Genomic DNA, 17,805 nt, shown 5'->3' on the forward strand with positions numbered 1-17,805 from the left:
TACTCCAATGGAAGGGTCCAAAAAAAAATGCTATGGTACTGTTTGCTATTTTCGTACAATTCAATACTTCTAACAATGGGAACGGACAGAAATGAACACCGTACAGAATTGAACCATACCACTCAGTGGAAATGAACCAAAAGACACCTGAGCAAGGTATGTCTTCAACGTTTTTAGAAATTACAAGTAAGTTTGATCAGAGTTGAAGCTAAACTCTGCAGGGCAGTGGCCCTCCAGGTCCGGATTTGAGTAAGCTTATTGTAATACACTGTACAGTAAATTATCGTATTATAGTTTAATTTAAAACTCTATGTTTGCATGTTTGTAGCTGGTGATCCCTACAGACCAGGAGAAGACTCAGCCTGACCAGCCCCGCTCAGTTTCAGTCCAGACCTCAGAGATGGTAGCCACTAACACACGTCACTCTCCTGGATGTACTCGGTCCAGTCTGGAAGCCCTCTTGCAGGCCTTCAAGGAACAACCCTTCTTCACCTCCCTCTCTTCGTCTTTTCCTCGCTCCCAAAACTCCTTCTCTGTGCTGCATTCTGTCTTCCAGCGGCATGCTCACGAGCAGGACACACGCATTCATGATGTGTACCGTGGCCTTGCTCCGCCATCTCTCTCCACCAATGCCCTCAAAACACCAGCAGCCACTGACTTGTGGGCCGTGCATTTTTCCCAGTTCTGGGTGGACTATGAGGGCTCACGCAGTGGGCGAGGTCGTCCGACACCTTGTGTGGACTCCTTCCCTCTGACATTTTGGGCGTGCCACCCTGCCCGATACACTCAGCTCCATGAGAGGCTCAGAGCAGGCGTAGGGTCAGATCTGTTGCCTCGCAGTGAGTCAGCAGAGATAGCCAGTCGTCTGCAGAGGAAGAAGCTTCTAAAGGAGTACTACAGCACTGATACATCTCCCAGCAACACGCCAAGCAATGGCCTCCACAAACCACACTCTCTGGATGGCCTTTTAAGCAACTCCTCTTCGTCTCTTTCCCTTGCTTCCTCATCCTCGTCCAGTGAAGTAGACTTGCAGGTGCTAGTGCACGTCCAGAAGCACCTGAGTGCTCAGGTGAGCCATGGGCAGTATATGTTTCTGCTCAGACTGCAGAATGCTGTGAAATCTCTGCAGCGCTCTTTACAGCAAGATCTGGAGCAGTACGGCTCCAAGCGCCAGGGTCCCACTCAACCCTTCAGTGCTTGCGTGGGCGTGCACATGAAAAGTGCAGAAGTTACACTACTCCTAAAGCCCATTCCCCAACCAGATTTAAACTCCAGCCCTCTGGACTCAGACGTATCCCCTTCAGAAAGCAGGGCCACTCTTGAAGCTGGGAGTGAGGTAAGCGAGGGGCACGAGAGGCCCTCGGCTGCAGGAGAGGGTACTCGAAATGCGGATCAGCTCCTTTGTGCAGGGACACATGCCATCAACGCATCTCCTCTCCTTCCTTCTCCATCTCCTGCTCTGAGAAAGGCATCTGTGGATGAGAGGAGTAGCGTGGTATCTGGAGGGAGGGTGCCATCTGAGGAGAAGAAGGATTTGAGAGAAGGCTATCCCAATGGGGAGGGCAAAAGAACTGAAGCCGAAGGGCAGCAGAGTGTAACCTCACAAGGTGGAACCATGGTAATAGATCCCATGTCTGACAATTCCTCCAGGGAATGGACCGACAAGAGTCATGGAGGCAGGCTTCCTCAGTCCATGTCCAGGTATTACTATTTGTGTATTTAGAGCACAGCTGTCCAGTCTTTCCTGCTTTGTTTTTGGAAATTGATCATGCAAGTAGCGCTGAATATCCCTGTCTCAAATGCTGACATAAGCTTTTGCAGTCCACCGTAGAGTACAAACTTTGGTATAAATGGGACAGCATACTGGCCAGACATATTGTGGGCCAGACAGCCGGGAATCCAACCATGCTCCTAGAGGGCTACCTTGCCGAAAACTTCAGTTCCAACCCTGCTCCAAGGACCTGGCCTTTAATGTTCAATCATGATGAAAACCTAGCTGATTTACAGTATTGTTCAAAATAATAGCAGTACAATGTGACTAACCAGAATAATCAAGGTTTTTAGTATATTTTTTATTGCTACGTGGCCAACAAGTTACCAGTAGGTTCAGTAGATTGTCAGAAAACAAACAAGACCCAGCATTCATGATATGCACGCTCTTAAGGCTGTGCAATTGGGCAATTAGTTGAAAGGGGTGTGTTCAAAAAAATAGCAGTGTCTACCTTTGACTGTACAAACTCAAAACTATTTTGTACAAACATTTTTTTTTTCTGGGATTTAGCAATCCTGTGAATCACTAAACTAATATTTAGTTGTATGACCACAGTTTTTTAAAACTGCTTGACATCTGTGTGGCAACCAACTTGTGGCACCTCTCAGCTGTTATTCCACTCCATGATTCTTTAACAACATTCCACAATTCATTCACATTTCTTGGTTTTGCTTCAGAAACAGCATTTTTGATATCACCCCACAAGTTCTCAATTGGATTAAGGTCTGGAGATTGGGCTGGCCACTCCATAACATTAATTTTGTTGGTTTGGAACCAAGACTTTGCCCGTTTACTAGTGTGTTTTGGGTCATTGTCTTGTTGAAACAACCATTTCAAGGGCATGTCCTCTTCAGCATAGGGCAACATGACCTCTTCAAGTATTTTAACATATGCAAACTGATCCATGATCCCTGGTATGCGATAAATAGGCCCAACACCATAGTAGGAGAAACATGCCCATATCATGATGCTTGCACCTCCATGCTTCACTGTCTTCACTGTGTACTGTGGCTTGAATTCAGAGTTTGGGGGTCGTCTCACAAACTGCCTGTGGCCCTTGGACCCAAAAAGAACAATTTTACTCTCATCAGTCCACAAAATGTTCCTCCATTTCTCTTTAGGCCAGTTGATGTGTTCTTTGGCAAATTGTAACCTCTTCTGCACATGCCTTTTTTTTTAACAGAGGGACTTTGCGGGGGATTCTTGAAAATAGATTAGCTTCACACAGACGTCTTCTAACTGTCACAGTACTTACAGGTAACTCCAGACTGTCTTTGATCATCCTGGAGGTGATCATTGGCTGAGCCTTTGCCATTCTGGTTATTCTTCTATCCATTTTGATGGTTGTCTTCCGTTTTCTTCCACGTCTCTCTGGTTTTGCTCTCCATTTTAAGGCATTGGAGATCATTTTAGCTGAACAGCCTATCATTTTTTGCACCTCTTTATAGGTTTTCCCCTCTCTAATCAACTTTTTAATCAAAGTTCGCTGTTCTTCTGAACAATGTCTTGAACGACCCATTTTCCTCAGCTTTCAAATGCATGTTCAACAAGTGTTGGCTTCATCCTTAAATAGGGGCCACCTGATTCACACCTGTTTCTTCACAAAATTGATGACCTCAGTGATTGAATGCCACACTGCTATTTTTTTGAACACACCCCTTTCAACTAATTCAACTAATTGCCCAATTGCACAGCCTTAAGAGCGTGCATATCATGAATGCTGGGTCTCATTTGTTTTCTGAGAATCTACTGAACCTACTGGTAACTTGTTTGCCACGTAGCAATAAAAAAATATACGAAAAACCTTGATTATTCTGGTTAGTCACATTGTACTGCTATTATTTTGAACAATACTGTAGGAGTATTTGATTAGGGTTGGCTAAATGCTGCAAGCCCTCTAGGAGCAGGGTTAGCTACCCATGGACTAGATGAGGGATGAGCAACTTTGGTCCTGCAGGGCCACTGTCCTGCAAAGTTTAGTTCCAATCCGGATGAAAACTCGCCTGCCTCTAGTATTCTTGTTACCATAAAAGCATTGTATAGGTGTGTTTAATTGGGGTTGGCGTGAAACTCTGCAGGACCCAAGTTGCCCATCCCTGGCCTAGTTAGTAACCCATGAAACTCTTTGAATTTCATCCTAACCCAGTCTAAACCTGGAAGGACACCTTCCTGCAGAATTAGTTCCATCCCTAATGAAACACACCTGAACCAGTTAATCAATGTCTTTTAGAATTACCAGAAATAAATTAAGATAAATGACTAGTATTGTTTTTCAGATAAACAAGTATGTTAACTTAGAATGTTTCTTAAATTTCTGCAAACATATTATGGTATTTTATGCTTCAGTAAAGTCAAAAACCTACATACAGCACCTTTAATAATTTCAAGAATAATTTTTTTTCTTGTCAGTTTTCAATTTACATTCATGACAGTAGCACTGGTGCACTTTTCACCAGTGGTGTAGAATAGAAAATGTTATAACTGAATGTAGATTGGATTGATACAGATGAGATTTAATGTTATGAGAGTTATTTAAAGTTATGAATAATTTTGAACATGAATGTTTAGAGCCAGTTTGAATTTTATCATGATCCATCAATGTTCCATTCTCAGAATCACTCAAAAGTGTATTAAAAAACTTTCTCTAATACTTTACTGATGCATTTGTTGAATTGATTTCATAAAATGTTGTTCACCGCAGCAAAATGTCTTGCAGGTCAAGGGGTTGAATAATTTTGATCGCAACTGTATTTGGGAGTAAAACCCAATGCACAACTGCTTCTTTGCTCTAAATGTGACATTTGGGTGTGTGTGTGTTTGATCTCTCTCTTCCAAAGGAAAGGCAGTTTATCAGTGGTCTCTGACCTCTTAACTTCCACGCACAGCAGGTCTACCTCCTTATATTCCATGTCCAACATGTAAGACACCCTCCTTAGGACTCTGTGCCCATCTGTGTATGCGTGAATGTTTGTGCAGAAAACTGGTATCGTGTTTGTGATCATTTCGCACTAGCTTGTCCTTCATTGTGTTATGTGTAGGACTGTGGATTTGCGCAGAGTTTGGCGACTCGGTCTCTGACTAGTGCCAAAAATGTTGCCGCCTTAGTATCATTTGTGTTGGTACTAACATGCTCATTCACTGTCATGCTCACTGTTCTCTACTTTTTGTGCATGTACTCCGCAGTGGTCGATTGATTCAGGGCAAGTCGCAGTCGAGTTTCTCAGTATCCTTTTCTAAGCTCATGAAGAAAAGCCCTTCACTACAGTCTCTGGATGATGTCTCCATTGACAGTTACTCACTCGAGGATTGTGACAGCTACAGCCTGCTGGAGAGAGGTATGTGTGCTCCTGAACACCATATTGTACTTGTGGTTTTCTTTTTATACAAGCGCTGTATTAGATTTGTGACCACAAGGAGGCAGTATTGTAATGCCTATCTTTTTTGTGCTATTTTTGTTCCATTAATGGAGCAATGCTGAAAATTTATTGAGAACCAATTTATTTTCCATTTAGCATAGGCTAAACATCAGTCCCAGATGTTATGAGCTTTGCAAGTCAATTTGGCTCTGGATATGCTGTTACACTCTCTTGTTCTTACCAAATAATACACAAATGTTTTTTTGTTGCAGATGACATATCAATCTCTGGTTTTAAGGATGTTCAAAATGAACAGATTTCCACAGAAGGGACAAATGTGACTCTCGCTCAGGAGGCAGATGAGGGCCAGTCACCTGACGCCATCAGCAATGCCTCACAGAGCATAGATGAACCCACGAAAGACCTTGTAATAACCGCTTTTTATTTATTCTTTCATTCTCCTTTTTATATCATGCTCAACTTGGTTGATAATGTTATCTTTTTCTCTTCTCTTGAATGAAAGCAATTTGATGATGCATCTATTAGTATCTATATATAAAATATCTGTATTGCGTGAATTTGCAGGTGTCTGTGCTGGTTTTGAAGATTCAGTCAGTCTGCTGTTCTCTGGATCTGAAGGGTGATGATACAGCAGTTGCTCTGGAGGTAGGACGGATCCGACCCAACCAGCTCGGCAATGTCAGTTTGCGGCAGTATCTTAGCAACCGTGGCCTGGGTAAGACTGATTGACACGTGTGTTTTTGTGTGTGTGTGTGTGTGTGTGTGTAGTGTAGAGTTGCTGTTACACCTGATAAATACTTGCTGTTTGCGTTTCTTCAGGTTTATTGTCTACAGCATCAGTCGCTCAAAGTTGCGAAGGTACTTCAAGTGTGTATCTTCATATTTTTGCATAGTGTGTGTGTGTGTGTGTGTGTGTGTGTTCGTTGGCATGTTTGTGAGTGTAGATTCTGTCTGTGAGTTTGCATGAGTCTGAGTTGTGTGTGTTGTGTGATCACTCTTTCAGCACTTTTTGTGTTTAGCGAGAATACTACTATTAAAAAGTTCCATGGTCACTCTATGGTCACCTAAGCTACATCTACAGCATTTAATAAAAGAAATATACAGTAAAATAGTAATATTATTACAATTTAAAATGACTTATTTCTATTCTTTTTCTTTTTTTAATATATATTCCTGTGATGGCAAAGCTACATTTTCAGCAGCCATTAAACCAGTCTTCAGTGTCACATGATCTTTCAGAAATCTTTCTAAGAAGCTGATTTGGCACTCAAGAAAATGTATTATTATTATTTTTATCATCAGTGTTGAAAACAGTTGTGCTGCTTAATATTTTAATGAAAGCTGGTGCGATTCAATAGAACAGCCTTTATTTGTACTTTTATTGTTTTTAACATTGAAAATGTTTTACTGTCACTCTTGATCAATTTAACACACCCTTTCTGAATAAAAGTATGAATTGCTTTCAAAAATACAAAAATTTGTATTTCAAAAATTTTATAAAATACAAAAATAAAATAAATTACTGACTTAGAACTTTTGAACGCTGATATGAACCCCTTTAAAGCACCTTGGCTGAAAACATTTAGGCAGCTGGTGGACGAGTATGTAAATAAGAGTTTTTTATTTTTACTTTCTTGAAGCAGTGTTGTAGGTTGTGTGTGCTGTTAATGGAGCATTTTCTCGTTCACTGGTCCCTGCTCTCTCTCTCTCTCTCTCTCTCTCTCTCCTATAGCTGCTTTGGTATTGTGTTGTTGTTTCTCTACTGTCACAGACCACTGGGTTCCGCAGTAGCAGAACTGCTGGTTCAGGAGACTTTGTACACACATAAACACACACATACAGACTCATCTATCTGGGCTGTTTCAGTGCACTGCCTCTTTCCTCTCCAAGGATTAATCTCTAGGCTTTTCTCTGCTCAGTTTCTCTTGACTGATTCTGCTTGCCTCTGTTTTTCCAGTCTTGTTTCTCTGTATCTTTCTCTGTATCTGCTCCCATGTTCTCTATTTTCAGTTATTCTGACTTATTCACTTTTTCCTCCTGCAGTATTTTTCTTCAGTATCTTCACTAGGGAGAGAAAGTGCTGCGCTTGCTTGTTTTTAGTCACATCTGTTCTAGGATTAATCGAGAAGTTGAGTCCGGAATGACAGGAATACCAGTGATCGGATCGCTTTTTCTCCTTGTAATGGGGTCGGAGCATTTCTAACTCCAGTGTATTCACACAGGATGCTGGATGTGTGAAGTGCGACAGCTGACCCAAAAATGAAAATTCTATCATTAATTACTCACCCTCATGGACCACAAAACCAGTCTTAAGTCGCTGAGGTATATTTTTAGCAATGGCTAAATAAAACTTTGTATGGGTGAAAATGATTGATTTTTCTTATATGCCAAAATCATTAGGCTATTGAGTAAAGATCATGTTCCATCAAGAGATTTTGTACATTTCCTACCATAAATATATGAAAAAATAATTTTTTGATTAGTGATTAGTAATATGCATTGCTTAGAATTAATCTGGACAACTTTAAAGCTGCAGTAGGGAACTTTTGTAAAGATATATTTTTTACATATTTGTTAAACCTGTCATTATGTCCTGACAGAAGAATATGAGACAGATAATCTGTGAAAAAACCAAGCTCCTCTGGCTCCTCCCAGTGGTCCTATTGCCATTTGCAGAAAGCCATCCGCTCCCGGTAAAAAACAACCAATCAGAGCTGCGGTCCGTAACTTTGTTTGTGTTCAAAATGTAGAAAAATGTATATAATAAGCGAGTACACCATGAATCCATTTTCCAAACCGTGTTTTTAGCTTGTCCTGAATCACTAGGGTGCACCTATAATAAGTGTTTATATTCTGACTTTTAGATTGCTTCGGGGTACCGCGGCGGAGTAACCCAGTACCTTTGTGATTCTTCATAGACATAAACAGAGAGAAGTAGTTCCGGCTACGATGTTCTTCTGCAAGATGCAAACAGTTCTGTTTATTAACCGCTAGAGCGTCAAAAGTTCCGTACCGCAGCTTTAAAGGTTATTTTCTCAGTATTTCTATTTTTTCTCTGCCAAATATAGTCTGATCCTAATAAACCACACATCAATTGAAAGCTTATTTATTCAGCTTTCAGGTGATGTATAAATCTTAATTTCGAAAAATTGCCACTTAATACTAATTTGTGGTCCAGGGTCACATATTTTAATGATGTCCTTACTACATTTCTGGGCCTTGAACGTGTCAGTGGCATTACTGTCCATGCAGGGTCAGAAAGTTCTCGGATTTCATCAAAAATATCTTTATTTGTGTTCCAAAGATGATAGAAGGTCTTGCAGGTTTGGAACGACACAAAGGGCTGAATTATCATTTTTTGGGTGAACTATCCCTTCAACTCTCCTTTCAAGAAATTTAAACTGAACTTCATGCACATGGACAAAAGTTTAGAGCCACCCCTATATTGTTCTACAATATTATAATCATAATGTAAATGAAGCAATACATAATAACGTGTTTGTCATGCATTAAAGAGAATGAATGAAAATGAATTGATTATAATTGAGTCATATAATTTCTATTCTATTAGAGTTAAATTGCAAGAAAGCAATTTCCAATATTATTCAAGTGGACATTATAAATATTCATAGGTTGGAATTCATAATTATAAAAAAAACATTTTATTCATAAAGTCATGTCAAATTTGTATTAAACTCTTTGAATTTACAAAAGCACATGGTACTAAGTTTTTTTTGGACACAGTACCATGATAAAACCATGTTTTTGGACATGTACCATAGTGTTCCTTGAAGTGCTTTGGAATACTGCAAATACCACAGAATATAAATATGATTATCATCAGTATATGCTAGTGTACTATGTTAGTACCATCTGCTACAATCATCTTACCATAGCAATGCCTCAGTACTTTTGTAAGGAGTTTGGTTGCGTATTCTGTCTCCCCATTTCTTTACTCTGTTATATCTCTTATTTAACAAGCTTCTGCGTCGGGTGTTTTTCCGCTCTGTTCTGGGCAGAGGAGGTGAGGATGTTAATGCAGTCTCAGTTTCAAATCTTCAGTCTTCTCGAAAGCAAGAACATGTAGGGCAGCCAGCGAAGTAGATACCGCGGACTCCTCTGCCATGAGACCCTCTGGGACCGCCAAACTGCACAGCCCCGATATCATTTGATGTCTCCTTTCTGCCCTCTGCTGTAGGAAATTTCAATGAATTTCAATGAGATTTCTATTCATTACCGCAGGCATTGTAGTGCTGACATTTTGGATTCAATGCATAATTTAAGTGAAGGGTTTCAATGTTTTGGATTTGTCTATTTTTAGACTCTGGTGGCTGTCTCCCGTGTCCTGCTTTGCCGTCTGGTTCCACAGTCTATGTAGCGGGCCCTTATTTTTCTACTCATTAGTGATCCATTGTTTTCCTGCGTGACTGTGTACACGTTCACGTGTCCTCTTAGATCCAAAGCTTATTGAGTTGCATGGAGAAACATGCAGTAACATGGAGTAGATGGTGTTTTCATCATGTAGATCTTCGTTATTATTGTGTGTATTTTGTATAACGGCATCTAAAATATAAAAGGGTGTTCACACTGACCGTGATCTGTGGTTTGAATGATTCATTATCAATGAGAGCTACAGGAACTATAGTTGAAAAAGTTTAATGGCATGTAAATAATCAGTGATACATTAGGCTATCCAGCAGCAGGAACACTTACTGTATTATCGGCATAACATTTCTTGCTGCCTTCAAGTGCAGCTGATATGCTTGTATCTTTGAGTTTGGCATTCATTATCATGACACTGTCTGAAGGACTTGATTCTGATTGGTCAATCGCAGTATTCTGAAGTCTGTTATTCTCCAATTAAGACTGTTCTTTCACACCATGGTCTCATCCTCTAATTTTAGCCAAACGCAACTGGTGCCGTCTTTCATCTCAGTTATAGTTATTAACTGTATTGGAAATAAATTGGAGGACTTTAGTAATACTACTGTATTATTATTTCACTGTTCTTCTCGCCAGGATGATTGTTTTTTACATTGCAGTTTACAATCAAATTGATTATTAGATAATAACACTGTATGGATAAGTTTTATTTTAAACAGTTTTATCTCAAATCCATATTTCATGACCGCTCAATTATTTATGTGCTGAGAAACCATGTAATCAGTGGAATGACTTTATGTTCTCATTTAAATGTTGATTTTGTTTGAACTAGATCATTCGTCTTGCCTCAAAGCCACTTGCTAGGAACCATTTTTCTTCATTGAAGCTTGGCGTTTAGTGAACTAATAAAATATTTAAACTCAAAGTAATATCTATTACTTTTAGATATTACTTTGCTTGGTGATATGATCAGAAGTCTTAATTACAGTATATCTCATTTGAAGAACACATCTGTCGGTGTGAACAAAGCATTTCATGGATCCAAACTCAGAACCTTTAAACTAACATAACCTTTTTATTGCACAAGTCTGTTGAGGAAAATATTAGCACATTACTCAATTTCTGATATTTATCAATCTCTCTCTCCCAGGCTCTGGGTCAGGGTCGGACCTCAGCACGGTGTTATTAAATCCAGAGGTGCAGGTGAGGCTTGAAAGCGGCCCAGGCGCTGCGGTTCACTCTCCTCTGGCCGAACAGAATGGCTTCCTGCAGTGCCGCCTACAGGCCTTCAGTGCCGACTTCCTCATGACATCACTGCGAAACCTCGCTCTCTTCATGGAGGATGACTCCACCTCCCAGGTTCTCCCCATGGAGATCACCATCAAAGATACACACGTCAATCTGAAGGTACATTTAGACACAAGACTGTTACAATATCAGGTTTTATCCGAATTATCATCTGCTATCACTTTAGATTATTATTATTATTAAATTATTTTTATTTTTTTTGGCCAATGAATCTAATTTAAGATGAGCTTTTTGAATTTGGGTCTTGCTTACATCTGTCATGTCCTCAACAAGATTTTGTGTGAAAGCAGTAGGTTCTGGTGCTGGGTTATGTCTGATACCATTGAATATGTTGTATTAACATGATATGGATATTAAAGTTATCACCAGTAGCAATGTTTTGGTATATACGATGCATGATTGTGCACAGCTCCTCAGTTCCAAAACCTAGTGAGCTGCAATCCCAGAATGCACTGATTTCAATAAAAAAACCATAGTAGATAGCAAGAAGGCTCACAGTTTTATCCGGAACCAGCATGTATGTACTAATATATGTGTTTAAATCAGGATGATGGTCCCCGTGACAAAGCATCAGAGCCCGAGGCCACGCCCATTGCCGTGCATATTCACAATCTTCTTATTCATCGCCAAGATGATGGCTCATTCAGCATCGGAGGAGGTTATTCATGTCCCTTACTTCCTGTTTTTCTCTTCCTGCTACCTCCTCCTCTCCTAAACTTTAATTGTTCCTTATAGCATAATTTCCCCTCCCTTTGGCACATGCATGCAAATCTCTTTTACTTTGAAGTTTGCCTCTATTTTTAATTATTTTGAGATAGAATTAAACCTCAGGAATGCACGTACTTAACGCATCCCTCCCCCTTTCTCCCCTCGGACAGCTGAGCGTGCTGCGGACTCAAAGCTTCAGAAGGCGGGGCCTGTGAATGACAGCAGGCTCAGTTCTGTCCCTGAAGTTCCTGTAGGTGTGGCCAGTGAGCCGAAAGCCACTCAGACTGCAGCTCTGTCACCCACAAGCCCCACCCCCTCAAGTAGAGAACAGGTACACAACGAACAACTTGCGATATGTAAAATATTTTTTGCATGATCTGGGTTACGTCCACATAATGCTGTAAAATTGCAGCTTTATGTGAACATTTCGGTTTGTGATCTAAATACCCATGTATGTTTGTAATCCTTTAACGGTGATGCAAGATTGCTGTTTTTTTTTTTTTTTTGACTTGGTTTATTTACATTTTAAAGGGATCATTTTATAAAAAATGAAGTTTTCTATGGAAATCTATTTTATGTGCTGTGAAAACATACTTTACTATAAAAACTCCGAACTTCCTCAATCCAAAAAATCATTTATTGAAACTAGGCTGCAAACAACGGCTTGTTCTGAAATATTTTGATTTCCGATGACAGAAACCTGTAACATTTACATGCAGTTACACATCAATAGCCCCATTTCCATTAACCTTCAAATTGTTAAAATTGAAAAAAATATTGAAAATACACCTAATTGAAACATACATTTTGCAAAAAAAAATCCCATATATTGCACAGTGCTTTTATCAAAGAATTGTATATTACACACGTATTATAAAGGGCTTTCCTTGCTATTAAAGCGTGGATAACCCCTTATTTACACTGCACACATCTACGGTGCATTATGACTCCTGCATGGCCACCGGAGCATCCATCGCAATGATTTGTCATGAGAGGAAAATGTTCATTTAAATCGCACAACATTGGATAATGGAAAAGCATCATTCCACAACAGTTTCTATTGACATATATAAAATATTTTGCAAAAGTTTTGCACAAACCTGAAATGGAAACCTGACTAGTGATGCCTTTTTGGTGTCTCACCCAGTCATAATGATGTAATAATTAAGATAGATGCTGTTAAAATTAAAAAGAAATTAGTTAAAGAAATAACTAATGATAACTGTAAAAAGGTGTAGCACCTACAGCTCTGCATATTCTTCTGAAAATGTCCAACTTTGGCAAAATATGACTTATATGAGTTTGTTTCTAAAAAGCCGCCTGATCATTTTAGTTGTAGAAGTCTCACAGTAGTTCTTTTTTATTATTCTGAGGGCCAAATAAAGTGTGTAGAAAATGGTCATAACTAAACCATAACTATAAAGTTGTTGGTGTAAAAGCTTGATTAATATTAAATGTGGACCTTAGTGAAAAAGTACAATTATTCAAAATATAACCCCCCAATTATACAATGACAATTGCATATCTAGCAAATCTAGACTGATAAACAATAAACACTTTGTGTGCCAAGCTGATGTTTGTTTATTTATTTATTTTTATCCACACAGCTGCTCATGGAGGAGAATGAATGCTTGAAACTGGAGCTCTCCAAAGCCAAGATGGCGTTAGCGGAAGCCCATATGGAGAAAGACTCTCTCCAGCATCAAATGAAGAACCTCAAACTCACCAGCAGGGGCAGCAACAGCTAGTGGCAGTGCATGTATGTGTGTGCATACAGGACTGACACCTGCCACTGGGGGGCAGCAGAGTGCTTGGAGGGGCCCGGCCCCATAAAAAATCCCAACTCTGCATCCGAGAAGAGGATGGTATGTGTGCCGGGACGGTGATCTCACCTCGGGATCTAGACTTTGCAATCAGTGGCATCTGCTCTTAAAGAACAGTGTTCTTTACTATAGTATACACACAAAGCTTTAGCATCAGAAAAAATCAAGTGAAAAGTCTCTTCGGACAGCCTGTGGAATTCCACAGATTTTTGTGTTGCTCTCTTCCTGTTTTCATTATGTCTTTCACTTCATTAATTTTTGTGTCGACGAGCAAAGAGGTGATGAACTCACATTCTCTCTCACTATCTCTCTCAAACTTTCGTACACAATGTAGAAGCACATTCCACCCTTGACCTTTAACCCCAGAGCAGTCTTACACACTAAGTGTCAGGGTGTGTGATGTTGAATGTCATATCTTTGGAGGAATGTCTTAAAAAATGATTTTGCACTGCTTCGAACTCTTTTGTTAAACAATAACTAAAGACATTATAATATCTAGTGATTAATACTTTTGTGGTTATGTATAGTAGTTAAAGAATGTTTTGTTAATAAGTTCCATTGAATTGGTGTAGTCCAAATTTACCTTCATTATGTTAATATCTCAAAAATGGGAATATTTTTTCGGAATTATGTTCACAAACACACTACAGGATTTTGCACGACTCGATTTCTCTAACTGTATGGACAGATTCTGTGTTTTGCAGTGCAACACTTTGATATTAGTTCAGTATTCGCAACTAAAAACGTGGTCATTCCATGTTTGTCTTTTCATGTTCATATTTGCACTGCAACAGTCAAAATATTAGTTAATTATTAATTTTCAGGGGTTATTTCTGTTAAAATACCATTCAGTCTGAACATGGAATGTTTAACTGATGCTTTGTCACATTGTTGATCTGATTACCAGCATTTCTGCACCAAAAAAACAAAAACAAAAACAAAAGAAAAAACGGATGGATGGATGTCGAGTGAAAACCACTTAGATGAAATGAAATCTAAGAGTTTGTATAAGTACATTTTTGTTTTTGGCTTTTCTAATTTATACTTTAAAAGAGAAGGGCCTGTTTTATGATGAAATAGGACAGGGAAAAATTATTTAAATGTTTTCTTGGATTTGCTTCACTCTGTCTCCTCCCTTTTGTTTTCTTTCTGCTTGGTTTTTCCTCTCTACAGCGGCCTCTACAAGTGCCTGTGACTGCACACCTACTTCAGAGGTACTGCTCGATATTTCTCTCACATTTTGTTCTCTAAATGAATGTTTTAATGCTCTTCACAACACAAGCTTCCATCTGGAGAACATTTTTCAGGTGTTAGGACTTGACCATGGAGAGCTGAATGACACCTGATTGTAGGAAACAAGAACTTTTATTTTGTAGTTCTAGGCCACACCCCATGCCACATTAGCCCCACCTCAATATATAATAGACACGCCCATTATAGATGGAGGCCCACCTCTTTAGCACAAATGTTCAAACAAGCAAACTTGTAAAATAGTTATTCCTTGTGTCCATCAGAAGCTGCTGAAGACCTGAGACATCTGAAATAAAATGAGGAAATAAAATTTCAAATGTTTTATTAATAAGTTTCAACTCTCCTCTTTTTGTTTAATTATTTGAGTTATTAAATGAAGATCTATATGTATGAGATCCTGTTGGGCTGAAAAATATGCACTTAATCAATTACCTAGTCATAAAGTTGGCATGAAATGGAAATTCGTGCATTTAGAAATATATTGTCTAAACATACATTACTGATGTTATTGTGGAAAAATCATATTTTCTGACCTTGTGATTTTATTATTTAAAAAAAAGTTTTTTATTCAAATATCATAACTTGACCTTCCAATGAAACAACAGGCTTCTCTCTTTTTTCAGTGTATTACTTGGATGTATGTCATAATACTTAAGAAACTGACATAAATGAAAATACTCGGTCCAGTGTATCATGCTTTTACTCCCACAATGTTTTGATGTATTTTGTACATCAACTTTTGACTTTTTGGGGGATGAATCACTTTTGCTAGGTGCTACTTACAGTAAAAGGTCCCTTTTCCCATGAGTTTCCAAAAAAAAGGGTCTCAGTCTGTGTGATCTCTGTTTGGTTTGGCTTCACCTCTGTACAACCTCAATCTCATGTGGTACTCTCATGAATTGTAAAGTCAGGCCCACAAGTGTGTGTGTGTGTGTGTGTGTGTGTACGATCCCACTCTATGCATTGCCTATTAAGGCAGATGAATACTGCTCTGTTTGCTGCTCGATGAAGGAGTTTATTCCTGGAGTTCGAAACTAAATAGACAGTGAACACCCGCTTGTTTTTGTGTGAGTAATGCAGAGAGCGTGCACACAACTGCCTCATAAGATCTGGTTGTTTCTGTTTCTTGGCAAAGCTGAAATCTAGTGACTCTGTCCAACACCCAGTGGGCCTGCAGCTGCCTCTCTCTCTCTTAAACACACACACACACACACACACACACCAGATCATCTCTTTCATTTCTCGTGTTCCTTCTCCAGTCTTTAGCACTGTTTTTTCCTCTCTTCAAGACTTCACAGCTGAATGGCACAGGAAGTAATGCTGTGATATTAGTGAAGTTGTAAACAAAACCAAAAAAAAAAAAAAATGCAATCTGTTCATTCAGTATTTCAAAATTATAGTGCTGAAAAATACAATCTCTTAGAAAAAAAGTATAGTGGTGGTTCATGGTAAATTATGGAATGAGATTATGGAATGACTGCCAAATGAGATGATTACTAAAATAAGGGACCAGTTTTCAGATTTATTAAGGCTTTTAACAGTGTTTAATAAAACTGAAATCTGGTTAATGTAAACATGACATGGAATAAGAATATGACCAGAATAATCTAGGAATATTTGTGTGCATATAAATGCAAACAGTGACTGTTTACATGTGCATCATCCTCAACAGATTTTAGAATATTCATTTATGCTTGTTATGGGCCTATCCTGCATTTATTATACTGCATTTATTTCTGCAGTTATTAACCCTCATTCCTGTCCTTGACAATAGACAAAAATACAGTGAACTGCAAAATGTAGAACAAGAAACATCTTTTAATGTTTGTAAAATTTGGTAAAATTCAGGATGCTGGCATCCTTGCTCAGGTTAACAGGTAAAATAATAAAACTGAATATTCTAAATAAGCTGTTTGTATAACCCAAATTTTAGTTCTCAGGGCATTCTTGGAATATTATTCAATGGTTGTAAAATCTAAACCTTAAATAAACTAGGATGTTATTATTTAGTTCCCCAAAATATTAGGGTAACATTATCTGGGATTTGTAATGATTTACACTGAATGTTCAAAATAAACCGTTTGTATGACCTTAATTATATTAAACATAACCCAGAAGAATATTTTAGGTTCTCCCCTAATATAATGTTTAGAAATTTGACATTTAACCAAGCAGGAATCAAACAACGTTAGCGGAATGTTCTGTGTTTGTTATTAAATACAGCATTTCCCCCCCCTACTGTATTCTTGAAAACGAGAATATTGCCTTTATTTTTACCATGAAACATGTTTACATGAACCCCACATTCTTGGCATGTTTATATTCTGATTTATCATCAATATTAGGCAAATTATTAATATTCTTGTCTTTCAAAACAAACAAATAAATACTGAAAGAATTACCATGCCATTTGTACCTTTTATATATTTTTTACGTTAATTTATACGTTTTTTTTTTAAATGGAAATCATGGAGTACCATATTACCATCTCTCCACCACAGTAGGGTGGAAACGTGTCTTAAAATATGATGTGATATCTTCTCCTCGTGCGCCAATGAAATCAAAACAAGGTTACAGTAACAGTGCTCGGTGTCCGTGACTCCACGCCCAGCCGGAGCAGCTCTCTCTTCTCGTAACGGAAAACTGCCATATAGGAACAGAAAGAGAGAAACACTGATGCTGGGCCGCCCTGCTGTCAGTACAACTGCGCGCACACACGCACACAGAGAAGAGAAGAGAAAGAAAGAGCGCGCGGAGAACAGCGCGTGTGGAGAGCGGCTGGTGAGTGAGATTTAAAGGGCTTCTCCAGGCAACCGGCCGGTCAGGAGCACAGCTACACTGGGACCGTGTTACAGGAAATATCCGGTGCATCATTCCAACATTGAGCTCCGGTATGGACTAGCGGCTTTATTCATACAGCAGCGCGCGGCGGAGCGTCTGTTTGTCAGTAACATGCCGCAGGCTTCCTAAAAGCAGACCTCGCCGTTCAGTCCGGGTTGTTTTTGTTCTCGTGGATTAAACTTGTGTCCGGGATGGGGAAGGAGCAGGAGCTGCTGGAGGCGGCGCGGACCGGTAATGTGGGGCTGGTGGAGAAGCTGTTGAGTGGGAAGAAAGGATTGCTGGGATCGGGCTCGGGCTCCATACCTCTGCCTGGGTTACTCAGGTATGAAAACAGACCGTGGCG

The 17,805-nt window shown here is 39.2% G+C and overlaps 2 protein-coding genes across 4 annotated transcripts in view; both read left to right on the forward strand.

Moving 5' to 3' along the window:
• The window catches only part of LOC113063172 (UHRF1-binding protein 1-like), a 34,813-nt gene extending 19,864 nt beyond the window's left edge, over window positions 1–14,949 (forward strand). The window contains exons 14-23 of one of the 3 annotated variants that reach the window (XM_026233394.1): window positions 329–1,701; window positions 4,609–4,689; window positions 4,955–5,106; window positions 5,400–5,554; window positions 5,713–5,863; window positions 5,968–6,006; window positions 10,682–10,938; window positions 11,386–11,497; window positions 11,718–11,878; window positions 13,155–14,949. In XM_026233394.1, the coding sequence (XP_026089179.1) occupies window positions 329–1,701; window positions 4,609–4,689; window positions 4,955–5,106; window positions 5,400–5,554; window positions 5,713–5,863; window positions 5,968–6,006; window positions 10,682–10,938; window positions 11,386–11,497; window positions 11,718–11,878; window positions 13,155–13,295 (2,622 nt within the window). In that variant the 3' untranslated portion in view covers window positions 13,296–14,949. The remainder of the gene's footprint in view (window positions 1–328; window positions 1,702–4,608; window positions 4,690–4,954; window positions 5,107–5,399; window positions 5,555–5,712; window positions 5,864–5,967; window positions 6,007–10,681; window positions 10,939–11,385; window positions 11,498–11,717; window positions 11,879–13,154) is intronic. The other 2 variants (XM_026233402.1, XM_026233410.1) reach the window with 2 other exon arrangements.
• A 2,236-nt stretch (window positions 14,950–17,185) lies between these two features.
• Window positions 17,186–17,805, forward strand: part of LOC113056868 (ankyrin repeat and sterile alpha motif domain-containing protein 1B-like) — a 63,964-nt gene continuing 63,344 nt past the window's right edge. The window contains exon 1 of the mRNA XM_026223775.1: window positions 17,186–17,784. Within this exon, the coding sequence (XP_026079560.1) occupies window positions 17,654–17,784 (131 nt within the window). The 5' untranslated portion in view covers window positions 17,186–17,653. The remainder of the gene's footprint in view (window positions 17,785–17,805) is intronic.

This window comes from Carassius auratus, chromosome 4 (genome assembly GCF_003368295.1).
Source record: "Carassius auratus strain Wakin chromosome 4, ASM336829v1, whole genome shotgun sequence".
Lineage (NCBI taxonomy): Eukaryota > Metazoa > Chordata > Actinopteri > Cypriniformes > Cyprinidae > Carassius > Carassius auratus.